Source organism: Ambystoma mexicanum, chromosome 6q, assembly GCF_040938575.1.
Source record: "Ambystoma mexicanum isolate Mex_15411 chromosome 6q, UKY_AmexF1_1, whole genome shotgun sequence".
Classification (NCBI taxonomy): domain Eukaryota; kingdom Metazoa; phylum Chordata; class Amphibia; order Caudata; family Ambystomatidae; genus Ambystoma; species Ambystoma mexicanum.
In genome coordinates, this window is record NC_090937.1 from 1,157,932,655 (window position 1) to 1,157,945,982 (window position 13,328).

The 13,328-nt window shown below is 45.1% G+C and overlaps 1 protein-coding gene across 1 annotated transcript in view; it reads right to left on the reverse strand.

Annotated features, from left to right (window-relative positions):
* Positions 1-6,563, reverse strand: part of LIMCH1 (LIM and calponin homology domains 1) — a 1,245,196-nt gene extending 1,238,633 nt beyond the window's left edge. The window contains exon 1 of the mRNA XM_069631748.1: positions 5,975-6,563. Coding sequence (XP_069487849.1) covers positions 5,975-6,070 — 96 coding nt within the window. The 5' untranslated portion in view covers positions 6,071-6,563. The remainder of the gene's footprint in view (positions 1-5,974) is intronic.
* Between the last annotated feature and the right edge of the window lie 6,765 nt (positions 6,564-13,328).

The following is a 13,328-nucleotide window of genomic DNA, read 5'->3' on the forward strand; positions in this document are numbered from 1 at the left end:
TCTGCCCAGCTGTCTTTTGCCAGGAGAGTTCGCTATCCGGTGACCAGAATCTTTTGTGACCAGAACCGGTTGACTGTCCAAAATCCCAGATTCAAAAGTGGACTGCGAGTATCCCACATCCCATGACACAGTCTACCCCATCTTGGCTTTTATCTTTGTTCCACTCTCTAAGCAACCCTATCCATACCTTGATAACTTGTATAGACTGTTCTAATTCTCTGTGCACCCTGTTCTTGTTTTCTAGTCTTAGCGCCATTCTTTCATTCATCCTCTCGAGTAAATCCTTAGTCATATTTTGAGTAATCAAACAAATTTCCACATAAAGTTGTACGCTGGGGTGACAAGGTTGATGTCGCGAATCAACCTTGGATCTTACTGTGTCTCTCTTTAACAATGTAGTCTAAATAATTTAGTTTAAGTAAAATTTGCCTTTCTTTAAAAACCGATTTTCTCATTTCTAACTGCTTCATTTTCCAAAAAAACGAACCTCATTCTACCTTCCAAATCCCTCTCAATTAACCAGCTATACCCCTCATTTCACCTCTATATTATCACTGTGCTATACATCTATCACTCAGCCCAAAAACTGCATTTGAATTCAGTGTTTTTCACCCGTTTTTGTAAACACTGTTTTTATCATATAAAGCTGAAAAAGTGTAAATGCAACTTCTCCACATGTGAATCCGGCTGCACTGGGTTTTAAATTTCAATCTGTTTTGTGAACCGTAAGCTTTTGTGATACCTTACCTTATGGTTCATAGTGATAAAACATCCCTAATACTGTGATGAAAAATATGTATATCATTATTTAAACCACATATAATTAATTATTTATCAAAACTGAGTGTCATTTTAGGCCTTTGCAAAGGGTTTAAAATCCTTATTTTGTGAGGGAAGGTCGGATTTTTATTCTGTTTGCTACCTCTTATCCCCGACTACCTGCTGCTTCTTCCTATCCACTCAGAATTCAATTATTTGGGGGTTGAGGGAACATTGCAGAGGGAAACTTTAACTTGGGTGCTATCTATCCTAATTTAAAAATTGCTCCTATTCAATTGTGCTTTGGATATGTTCTATTAGAAGGTTGACCAAGTGCATGGATTTAATTTTCATTGTTATTATCACCCCATTGGTGATTGATGCCCAATATTAAAATGTTTGTGATTTTTGTTAATTTTAAAAATAAATAAAATATTGTATTTTCACCAACTGGCCTGGTTCATGGTCCATTGAAACCAGGGGTATTTGTAAAAGGGGGTGTGAGACGGGTCGGGTACCGGTTCAATTTGAATTCGTTTAAATTAAAGAAAAAGCATCCCTATTGAGCACCACATTCCAGGCTAAGACCAAGTGTCCTGGTCCAGTGTGTGACACCCTAATGGAATCCTTAACAATCTGAAAACTTTGCAAGGAGTAACAAGAACTCATTTGGAGCCTGACTGAAGGTTCATTCTTCTTAACAGCTTCCGCCAGTAAAGGAAGGCCTGGATTTTCCAAGAGGGAAGCAACATCCCACCTCATAACATCTCCCAGGGAACACATGGAGCTACTGAATCCAGAGGACACTCCAGCAGCTCCAAAACAGGTACCCAGTCAGCACACAGCGTGCCCTGCTAGGCTCTGCAAGCAAGCTTCCTAGGTGGGAGTGCCAGAGTCTCTGAACCAAACAAAGGATAAGGCCAGTGCTGCAACACTTTGGGCCATCCGCCTTAAAGGACTACACACAGTGAAGAAGCTAGGAGGAGGGAATCGACAAGCATCAACCAGCATCCGCTTTAAAGGAAATTTTCGAGCCTGTCGAGCTGCAACCGACTGCGCCGCTGACGTGGACAAGGAGGTTTATAATTTGCTTGTGTTTCCAATCTGTTTGGATCCCCTCTGGTGTACTAGAGGTGTGGGGCTGAATATTGATTTAGAAAACGATATTCATCCCTGGACCACTGGTTGTTGATTCGTCACAGATCTATATCAGCCTTGAGAACATCCTCTGCTCGAAACACACGTCGGCTGTCAGATGATATATCTATTCTATCTTTTCACATGCTGTGATCAAGTAATGAAGAGTTGGGCTGTCAAATGATAGGTTATTTGTAATGTTCTGACAAAGTGTAATGTGATAATGTACAATCACATATGATGCTTTCAATTCAGATGAATTGTATGTTGAGGTTCTTGACCGACTTCTGAACAATATAATGAATATTCAACTATATTGAGGGTTTGAGTTTTTCTTACAAGATAACAAATTGGTTAGCACAAGGTTATCGTTATTTTGATTAAATAAGTTTCCCATAGAAGGTCTCAGATTCTCACACTGTGGTTAAGACAAATCCTCTACAACATTCGAAAGACCACGTCTCCAACGATGCACTTGCCACTAGCTATTGGCTAGCGATTATTGACTTTTGGTGAGTAGGAAATGGTGTACTGTATGTAGGTGTACAATTGAGGCAGCAAATGACTTTATAGCTGGCAAGTAGCTTGAAACTTGAAATGTTTACTTCTGCGTAAGATTTTGAATTGTTTTGATACCAAATCCTCTGCTAAGGAATTAAATACTGATAGCATGTGACTATAGTACTTATCAGTCAACACAATTCTCATTATAAGAAGCAACACATCAAAAAGAGCGTTTCCAATAGGATAACTCACTCCAATTAATATTTTCTTCCGTCCCCATCAGACGCCCAAAACTTTGGGCAAACCAAACCGGCTCAGGAATTGGGTTAGTTTGAAATATCATCTGTTCCACACCTAAACTGTTCATTCCTACATTTCCAAAAATCAGCTGGTCGTTTCTTTGATAGCTTGACTGCCTCTTGAGCCAAGTACACTTTTGTGATTCTTCAACCAATTGTAGTTTTCTTTTGTTTTTACGAACTAGTTGATACTCCTCTGTCATTCTTCGTAGCCATATTTCTGACTACTCTACAACGCTCTCTCATTTTCTTTTTAACTTCTTCTTGATCAAAGTCGTGAGGTTTACTAATTCCCATTTTACTATGTGGTAAATCACAGGGTACAATCATATTCAATGGTGCTTTTGTATAGGTGCAGTGTGTGGGTGTTCTTTTGTGGGTGCATGTGCAGAGTGTCACTGTAGGCAACAGCCATTCAGGTACGGGTTGTCCAACTCCAGGCCTCGAGGGTCAGAAACATATCCCTCATTAATATTCATGTGCATCCATTTAGAATCATTGTATGCAAATTTATTTCAGGAATATTGATGAGGGGTGCCCTAAAAATCCGACATGGATCTGGCCCTGTAGTCTTCATATGTAATGTATAGCCTCACAGATTCAGTGCTGCCAACATATCTAAAGTTCAGCCTCAAATGTCACATCAAGGCTGTCACCTTCCAGTCCTGGCTTTGTAGCCAGCTGCGCTACACTCGCTCAGAATGATAATCTAACAACCCAGGATTGGGTGAGAGGCACTCATGGCCTAGGGCGATTACATAAAACACACACGCCCCTCTGCATTAGTGGTGGCATTCCTGTGCACCCTTTTTGCCTGCTTTGTTCCGTTCACGCTGGCATTTTATTACTCTACGTTTTCACTCTGAGAACTCATTCCTCACGGATCCAGTATTTACACCATGTAGCAGTGGCCTGGCATAGGGCTCAATATTAAGTGCAACATCATGCATACATGTCAACCCTCCCGACTTAGGCGGGAGACTCACGATTTTTCAGGGAAAAATACTGCTATTTTTCACGTTCTCCTGCCTAAAATTGTACTTTCCCCAATGCATCCGTATGGGGAAATTGTTCTCTCCCGATTTCTCTGAAGAAATCGCCCTCCCAGTTCCCTCGGAATGTTGGCATGTGTGCATCATGGCAGGCATCTCTAGGCCATAATACGCGCAGGTGACACTTGCGGCCCATCACATCCTCTGGAATAAATACACAGTCACAACTAAGTCATTCACTGGTCCCCGAGGCTCACTTGGCACGTGTGGTACTGCGTTTGCATAACTGCTTACTCGGAAGGTTATTTCAGTTTACATAATTTTGTTTACCAGGAGACAAGGCCTTCTGTCCGCGGGTGTATCAGAGATGTCACTGGCTAGAGCAGACCGGCACGTGCTCGCGTCACGTGACAGCCACGCCGTGCTCTGGAGAACGGGCCCGCGGCGAGCCGCCCTGCCACCTTTCATGCCACACACTGCCATTCCGGCGCCGTGGACTCAATAAGCGATCAGCTGCATGCAATTAGGACCCCAGATATTATACCCCCGGGGAATAACCACCACAGCCGTATCACACAGTGCCAACAGTGTCCCTATGCCGCACCCTGGGCTCCCCCGTTTCTGCAGGATTGATGCAACAAGTCATAGGAAGCCGTGGATGTTATTTAAAGGATAATACTAGTTCTCATTAGAGAAAGGGACCTTGTGTTGCTTTTTTTCAGTCCTCTAATGGGAATTGTATTTTATTTAAAGGAAACTAGACTCTGTTTGCCCTCTCGCCCACAGCTCCCTCCAGTGGTCCGTATTCTAGTGGGTTTAGATACTACTTGATCTTCAAAAGCACAGCCATATGGTCGCAGAGCACATCAACGGCAATGCTATAAACGGAGTCGGGGGAACAGCTCAGCCAAACACTCCATTGGCAATTGAAAGGAGTCAATGTATTAATAAATAAACAAGTTGTAATGAACCCTCAAAAAACGATTTAAAACAATCCTCTTGTCAGGTCACTGAGAAAACCCTTTCCAGTCCAAGGCTTTTATTTAGCAAACTGATGCATCATGGTGGTTGCAGTCCTGGTTCAATTCAATGGTCTAAAGAAACGGGATACCAAAATGTGTAAAGAGGAAGCCCCACACTTGGAAAATGGTGCCCCACCCAATGGCATGGTTTGGTATCATCAGGTTACCGACAAAACAACACTAACACCTGCTTCATTGTGTGACTACATGATGACCCCAATACACAACAGTGCGTCTTCGAATAGAAAGGGAAGCGAGACAAAGATCCTCCACAGATCCACGTCTGCGACCGGGCCTGGTGTCTGGCAATCATATAAACCCACCTGTCCGCAATCGTGTGTATGTAGCTGTGTGAGCCCTTTGTCCTGCGTTTAGACACCAGTAAAAAGAACCTGTCGCTGCCAGTGTCATTGAAAGTTCTGCAGCTTTTCAGAGACCCGCTACACAGGCGCGGCCATCAATCACTCAGTGCACTCTCTGCCTGTCAATCACCGACGGGCTGGCCCCGTGCCCCTCCCCGACCACGATGCGCCCTAGAACGACCAGAGCACCTGCACTGCGGATCAACCTGTGGGCCTGCCCACCACCCAGGCAGGCAAGCAAGCCCCCTTTTTAAATGAATCAATGGCCTGTTGTGTAGGTGGTGAAAGGTGATCCGCGGCCACCAAAAGTTTTCTGAGGGAGGAGCAAACTTCATTCACATGGAGCCTAGACTTTCTTTATTGTTATTCGCATGGCACGTATCATGTTCCGGGGCACCGGTGGCTTATTGGCATGCAGAGGGCTTAGTTAGCATTTGTGAGTGACTCGGACAGCACCATCGCTGTAAGGGACAGCGCACAGGTGCAATCGGCTAGTTCCATTAGGTGCAGTGCTTGTATGTCAATGGCAGGACCACCCTGACTACGGCGCACACACAGGTGCAATGCAACGCTCATTATGGAGAAAGACACCGCAGGAAAAAACTCAATTTAGTCCCGAGAGTCCTCTTTTGGTTATTTTCCCCAAATAGTGTCATGCACGCTGGCATGTTTCCGCATGTGCGGCGCGGTACGCTAACGGGCACTGCAGAGCTCTGCACTGGCGCCTGTGCCCCTCCATCAGTAATACTAATGAGCGTCTGTCCCCGGCACGGGACATGCCCGCGCCATGCCAGCCCGGGCACCGCGCCTGGGCGCCGGCTGCCAGCAGAGCTGGAGCCCGGCGCTTGGGGGTGTTGGTACCGCTCGCCCTGGCAAGTGTATCCGCGCTCTCCACTCACCTCGATCCACTGCTGCGCCTCGATGCAGGCAGCCTCGGGGGGTGGTGCCTCCTGCAGCGGCTGCAGCTCGGCCAGGTCTAGTCCCGGGCTGGCCATCCTCTCTGCAAGCCCTATTTCCAGCCGAGGTCGGAGATGGAGACACCCACACACACAGGGGTCCTTCTGCGCTGACACCGCTATCCGCCGCTGCTGCTGGGGGGCGGGCTATACCGCTGCTCAGCCCTCCACCCGCCTCACCAACACGGGCACAGACAAGTGAGCCGGGCCCGCCGCCCCTGCCACCAACGCGCCGCTAAAAATAAACAGGAGAGTGCGAGGGGCTTTGCCATCCGTCCATGCAAATCCCGAGGCCGCCTCCCACTCATCACATGCTTCATTAGCGGCCGTGCGTCCCGGGCCTCCGCCGCCGCTGCTGCTGCTGCACTGCAGGCCGGGGACCCGCTGGCGAGCGACACACTGCACGCAGGAAGCAACCCTCGCCGGGCTGCCTGCAGCTGGGTATCTGTCAGCGATACATGCACGCAGTTGGCAACCCACGCTACACTGCAAAACGAAGCTACTGGAGATAGGCTGGGCCTGGGCTCCACGCTTGCTGGAACGAATCACCTACGCAGCTCTGCACTGCAGGCTGGGAAGCAGCCGTAGACCAGCTCCTATGCACTGCAGGACGGGGGGCATGCAAGCAGGCTGCCACACTCTCTGCACGTAGTGTTCCCCAGTTTAGGTCAAGAATATGCATTTATTTTTCTTGTATTGCAAGGTTTTATTGATTTTTTAAACATTGCAACCATACATGACAACATTCTGGAGTACCTGGGAGGGAGTTTTTGTAACAGAAAGCAGAAGAATTTAATTTTCCCATAGGGTTAGAATTATTTTAGGTGGGAGAATGGGAAAAATAGCAATATTTTTAATTGAAAAACTGTGAGTCTCCCGACTAAATCAGGGGGGTTGGCCTGTATGCATAACACTGTCCTGGGAGGATAGCTTGGCGGCAACATGCTCGCCTTGGAAGCAAGACGACACAAGGCAACACAGGTTCGATCTCCGAAGCGCGTTATAAATACACAACTAAGACAAAAAACAATGACGCAACTAAAAAACAGACAATTCCTGTAACAGCACCTTGATGCCTGCGGGCTGTGTGAGTGCTTTAAAAATGTTAAAATAAAAAAAAACAACAATGAAGCTGGATAATGTTAGAGCTAGTGTCAGCATTCTAGTTTTTAGTGTGACCACGCACATACGCTTACAAATGCAGGCAATCACATGGTGACGTGGGGAAGCATCATCATGGAAAATAAAGGCAGAGCCCCGAGTGCATGGGCTCATCGGCACCGTAGACCGTCTCTGATGTGTGTGGATCCTTTTTGTGCTCCAGCAAATCTACCAAGGCCCTGATCAAGGGCCTCTTGGCATCTGCGGTGGCATCAGTGTGAGGTGCTGTGCCCTGCTAGTATTCCTGTGGGGCCAGGCCATGTGAGGACCTCACATCTGGTGACGAGGATGGCTGACTCAAGAGTCTTCCATGCAGGTTGGGTCTTGTGCAATACTTTCATGTGTCCCTGTTATTTCATGATGGACTAAGCATTGTTGCATATTCACTACCACAACGAAAAGACCTACAATGGTTAAATGGCCAAACCAGGGGTGATATTCTAGCACGCCCGACATGGACTCAAGGTGGTCTCAATAAGGTTCATGACTACTTATGTGTTTCCAAGAATGTACAGCTGTGGGTATCTCAACTTGAAGTGATACAGACGACATATAGTGACCACAATATAATAAAACTCACTTGTAATACAACCTCCAAACTCATGGAAAAAATCTACCCCTTTCTGGTTGATATTGACCCCCCTTACATCCCGTATGAAGTGGAAGTTATGCTCATTCAATTGCTGGAGATGTCCCTATGTCCGGGCTGGCGGTGACAGAACTTGGAAGCCATAAGACTGCGAAGTCTATTCAGCCAAAAAAACAATTGAAAACACATTTAGAACCATTCCCAGGACCCCCCCCCCAAGGTACAATAAAAATATATTAACACATTGAAGCAAAACTATCCAAGTAAAGAAATCAGAAAAGTACATAATGAAAACCCCAAAATCCACAAAGTCTACCCCTAAAGCCACCATCCCCCCAAAAAGGAGTCTTTAACCATGCATAACAACACGCAATAGTGTGAAATAAGCACACAGTACATATATCACAATATCAAAAATCCAAAAAAAGAGCGATAAAAAAAAGAGCCGCTCCTCGAGATAGAGTTGAGAGCCAAAAGAGAACAAAGCAATAAGAACATAACACAGAGCTAGTTCTATTGGTTTTTTGTTTTTTGTTTTTAGATCATTTTCATGTGTACGTCCTTTTTCAAGTGTTTACTTTTTTAACGATCCAGATCCTCAAATTATGATGGCGACTTCTTGCACAGGTGGGACAGTTAATGATCTGTGTGTAGTCTCCTGGAATGTGAACGGGGTCAATCATTTGTTAAAGAAAAATTAAGGTATTTCAAATGTTACGGGATATGCATGCGGACATCTGTTTTTTACAGGAGACTCATATTTTGGCGGATGAAATTCCCAAGTTGAAAAAGGAGTGGGTAGGTTCTGCTTATGGCTCTTCCTTTTTATCAAGGTCAAGGGGAGTGGTTATTTTGTTTCGGAAGAAATTGCCTGTGAAAATGTTGCGAGAATGTGCAGATAAGAATGGTAGAATGATTGCCTTGTTGGTTGAGATTCAAGGGGAGTTATTAACGCTGTGCAATGTGTGTGCTCCTACTGTAGACCATGGTTCCTTTTTTAGGGTGGTTGCCCAGACCCTCTTAGATTTGAATAATTCCAATATTCTCCTTGGGGAGGACTTCAATACTGTGGTTGAACCTGAACTAGACAGAAGTCAGGTCCGGAGAGTACTGCGTTGTGATCATCATCACCGGGCGCTTGGATCACTTCTGGTGGAGCACAATCTGAAAGATACGTGGCGCCTGGGGAATCTGGACAAACGCCAATACAGTTTCTATTCTAATTCACATGGTGTTTATTCTAGACTGGACATGATTTTTACAGGTGGGAATATGTCGGAAAGTGTTGTCTCTAGTGATATTGGTAATATTTTATTGAGTGATCATGCCCCGGTTGAGATGCATTTCAGACTTAAATTTCAGTGTAAAAGAAGTTTCTCGTGGAAACTGAACACCTCTATCTTGTTGGATGATGATATTCTAGATCGGATTGTTTCAGAAGCAAACTATTTTGTTATGAAGAATCGTTCAGAAGAGATTAGTGTGGCGAACACGTGGGAAGCCTTTAAATGCTGTATGCGTGGTGTTTGTTTGGGGCTGTCTAGCGGTAAACGGAAAAAGGAAGAGGGTAGGAGGCGTGATCTAGATCGATGTATTGGTGAGATCTCTCGGGATCTGTTGCTTGATCCGTCTAACACTGCGAAATTGACAACTTTGAAAAAGCTTAAAAAAGAAATGGAAGACTTTTTGTCGCAAAGGGCGCAGAGTGGTCTGTTCTTCTCTAAATGCACTTATTTCGAAAAGGGTGAGCGATGTGACAGATGGTTGGCTTACCGGTTGAAGAAACTGATTTCAGAGTCAGCTATTGCTTCTTTGGTTGATCGGGAGGGTAGAATTGCATTTGATCCCAAGAAAATTCATTCAATTTTCCGTGACTTCTATGAGAATCTATATGGTATTGAGGCTGGTATAACAGGTAGAGGCGATGACTTCTTTGGGAATTTGAATTTGCCTAGGATTCGGATGCCGAACGCGATCTTCTTGGTGGTATGATAATGGTTGATGAGATCAAAAGTGCGCTTTCGGGGCTGAATGTGGGTAAATCCCCGGGTCCTGATGGCCTCCCTTGTGAGTTTTATAGGATCCTCCCGAACTCGGCCTTAGAGCTCTTGAGAGATATGTTTATTTCTAGTAAACTGGATGGGAACTTGCCTAACAGTACTAGTCATGCGTCTATTTCGGTCTTTTTGAAAAAAAATAAAGGATTGTAATGACCCTGCTAGTTATCGTCCAATAAGCCTCATCAATACCGATAAGATTCTTGCAAAGGTTCTTGCCATGCGTCTAATACAGTTCATGCCCTCCTTGATTGATGAAGAACAATCAGGATTCATGAAAAATTGACGTACGTCTAGTAATATCAGGAGGTTGTTGCTTACTATGGAAATGGCGGATAGAGCGGGCTGCGATGCTGCGGTCCTATCGCTTGATGCGGAGAAAGCTTTCGATAGGGTCAGTTGGGATTTCTTGTTTTCGGTTCTCAGGAGGATGAATCTAGGTGATGATTTTGTTTCTTGGGTTGCTCTTTTATATGCCAATCCTACTGCAGACGTTAAGACTAATGGGGTGATATCGGAGCCTTTTTGTTTGAATCGAGGTACGCGCCAAGGTTGTCCTTTTTCTCCTCTGTTATTCATTCTTGCGATAGAGCCTCTAGCGATATGTATTAAAAATGACCCGGATTTGCAAGGTGTGAATTGTTAGGGTGTCATGCAAAAGGCATGGCTTTATCTTATTGGTGCTGCAGAATTTGGAAGAGCCACTGCCTTGTCTGATGAGGATTTTGTCGGATATTCACATTTGCTCTGGATACAAGATTAACCGCTTGAAGTCCGAAGTGTTGCCCCTGTCCAATGGGTGTGATAAGACTCTGATTACGGGGCTAGGGTTTACCTGGTGTGATGTGCCCATGCGATATTTGGGGGTATGGTTGACGCATCCTGTCTCCCTGATGGTTGATGAGAACATGGGTGCGGTCATTCGGGATTGCAAAATGGATTTGGAAAGGTGGTAACTGCTTAATCTTTCCCTGTGGGGTAAAGTCAATGCCCTGAAAATGAATTTAACGCCCAGAATTAACTTTGTCTCTAGTATGCTTCCTTTGAAAATTAAGAGTGGTTATTGGAGAGATCTAGACCGTCTAGTACAGGAATTTTTGTGGGACCGAAAACCGCCGCGGCTGAGTCTTTGGAAGTTACAGCTTCCGGTCCATTTGGGCGTCTTGGGTGTCCCGAATTTTCGGGCCTACCATTTGGCCTTTTCTGCTCATTCTTTTGTTCCATTTTTGAAAGGCGATGACAGCTGGGCGGTGGCGGAGTCCAATGCCTATGGGCCATTAGGCCCTGCATCTTTGTTGACCACTAATACTAGGATTCCTGGTGGTGGCTTGTTGGTGATGTCCTTTTTGCGCAACTCATGGACTGCTATTTGGTCATTACTAGGCCAGGATGCATTTAAGTGCAGGTGTGCCTCTATTTGGCTGAATCCTAGGATTAGGGATAACTCGAGGACAGTTTTTTGGCCTGATTGGTTTTTGATGGATATCAAATGGGTCTCTGATTTAGGGAATGATGATCGGTGGTTGACTGCTGCTGAGCTGAGAGAGAGATGGAATTTTGATGGCCAAAAGATTGATTCTCAGAGGATGGGAAGGTCGCGTCCCTCCTTCCTTTGAGGAATGGATTCAAGAGATGCACAATCTATCAAGGACAGAAAAACTGCTTTACAAGTTGAAATGTAAATTGTCTTTGTATGAGAAGATCTGGAATGTGTTTAATGATTTCTTTTAATTTTTTGTTTTATTGGTATTCTCTTTTGTAGCTCTACTTTGTTGACTTGTTGTTTTTCTGTATATATTGTAAATAAATAAATACAAAAAAAAAAGAACTTGGAAGCCATTGCATGACACATAAACTCAATTTCGTATGTCCCCAGACTCCATTTTGTATTAGGCCGACTCCATCTTTTGTCAGGCCACACTGTGATTCCTAAGCTCTCTTTCCCTTCTTCCAGTGTAGCGTACAGTTAACCCAAACAACCCCACCTCCTCCTCCCCTGACTGCGCTGCGGCTGTCCTGTTCTCACGGAAGCTTGGGCGCAAATTGTTGCAAGCTGACAATGTATTTCTTCTCTTCCTCTGATATCATTGCCCTGTGTGAGACTGGGCCGAGGCCTGGCTTGTGAAAACCATTAGTCTCCACAAACATGCCCCATCTCCTTCAACCCCCCCACCTTTATGAAGTACTGCCTGAATAACCTTCGCCCCACTGTGTTCCTTTCATGTAGCATTTGGTGGGACCCTTCCCCGTGCGGTCCACCCTAGATTTCCCCGATATAACTAACCCTGCGCGATCATATATTCTCTCAAAATTAACACCCATCAGTCCTCTCGCTTGAACCATTGTGTACCAGGCAAATTAATCTCAGAATGGCACGTTTAGATAAGGCACCTGAACTACCGAGTCCTTGTCTCTACTGAGGCCCAGGTTAAGAATGGGCACATTTTACTACAATTGTAGACGACCCTGCATTCTTCGCTTACGTTTTATGTCTTATATCAATCCCTGCATGTCAGTAATTACTGTGTAGTTTAGATCAGTTAGACAATCGAAGGAATGGACTCAGCCTGACCTTTACCCCTCCCAGATGAGCCCAGCTGACCCACATGCCACAAAAAGCAACACGTTCAGCACCAGCTTATCGAGCAGCACCAGTGCTGTATAGTGTATACTGTATTAACTGAATGAGCCAATGAAGTGGCACCATGTAACAAATCTAGAAATCGTCACTGATGACGTGTACTGTGGTTGGTTAAAATGTAATTCTTCTGTATTGTGGGAAGAGCACTCTCAAAGCAGCAGAGTCCTCTGCATGCCTCACTTTTCTATCCAATAAAACATACTTTGTTTGACTCGCAGTCTTTCTCCTGGTCTCATTCCCTACTGGGGTGCGTCCATTTATTCTGAGTTTTGGGTTTGTATTTTGAGGAATGACCACTTTCACTTGGTGACCCTGACTAGGTGATGATACGTGAAAGCCCCCGAGCATTGTGGCGAGATCCGGGGCACCCCCAACAAGACCGCCTCCACCTACGGCTGACTGGTACTTTAAAACGCATACGCTCCTGAACAGGTTCCGCTGATCCCGGCTTTGCAAATACCGAACATACTGCTCGTTGGAGCCGGGTTCGGCTCTTGATTGGGTGCGGCATCCCGATTGTGGATAGACCATGCAAGGAGGCTCTCGGATCAACACGGACACTTGAGTTTTGATTGCGAGGGAAAAGGGTAACGGGAACAGAGTCAGATTAAGTAATTGGTGTACAACTTGTGGGTGTAGAGCATGTATGATTGAGCAATTTTTCCTTCATTTTGTATATGGTCATTATGATTTTACATAAGGTGACAGAATAAGAGGAGATACGGGAACCTAGCTCCGAAAGGGGATGAAAGGTGGCACCACGTAGTACTGTCTTGACCAGTACAGTATTATAAAGGATGAAAAAGAAATAATTGAGAGTCTTGTATATGGAGAAGACTCAGAAAATAT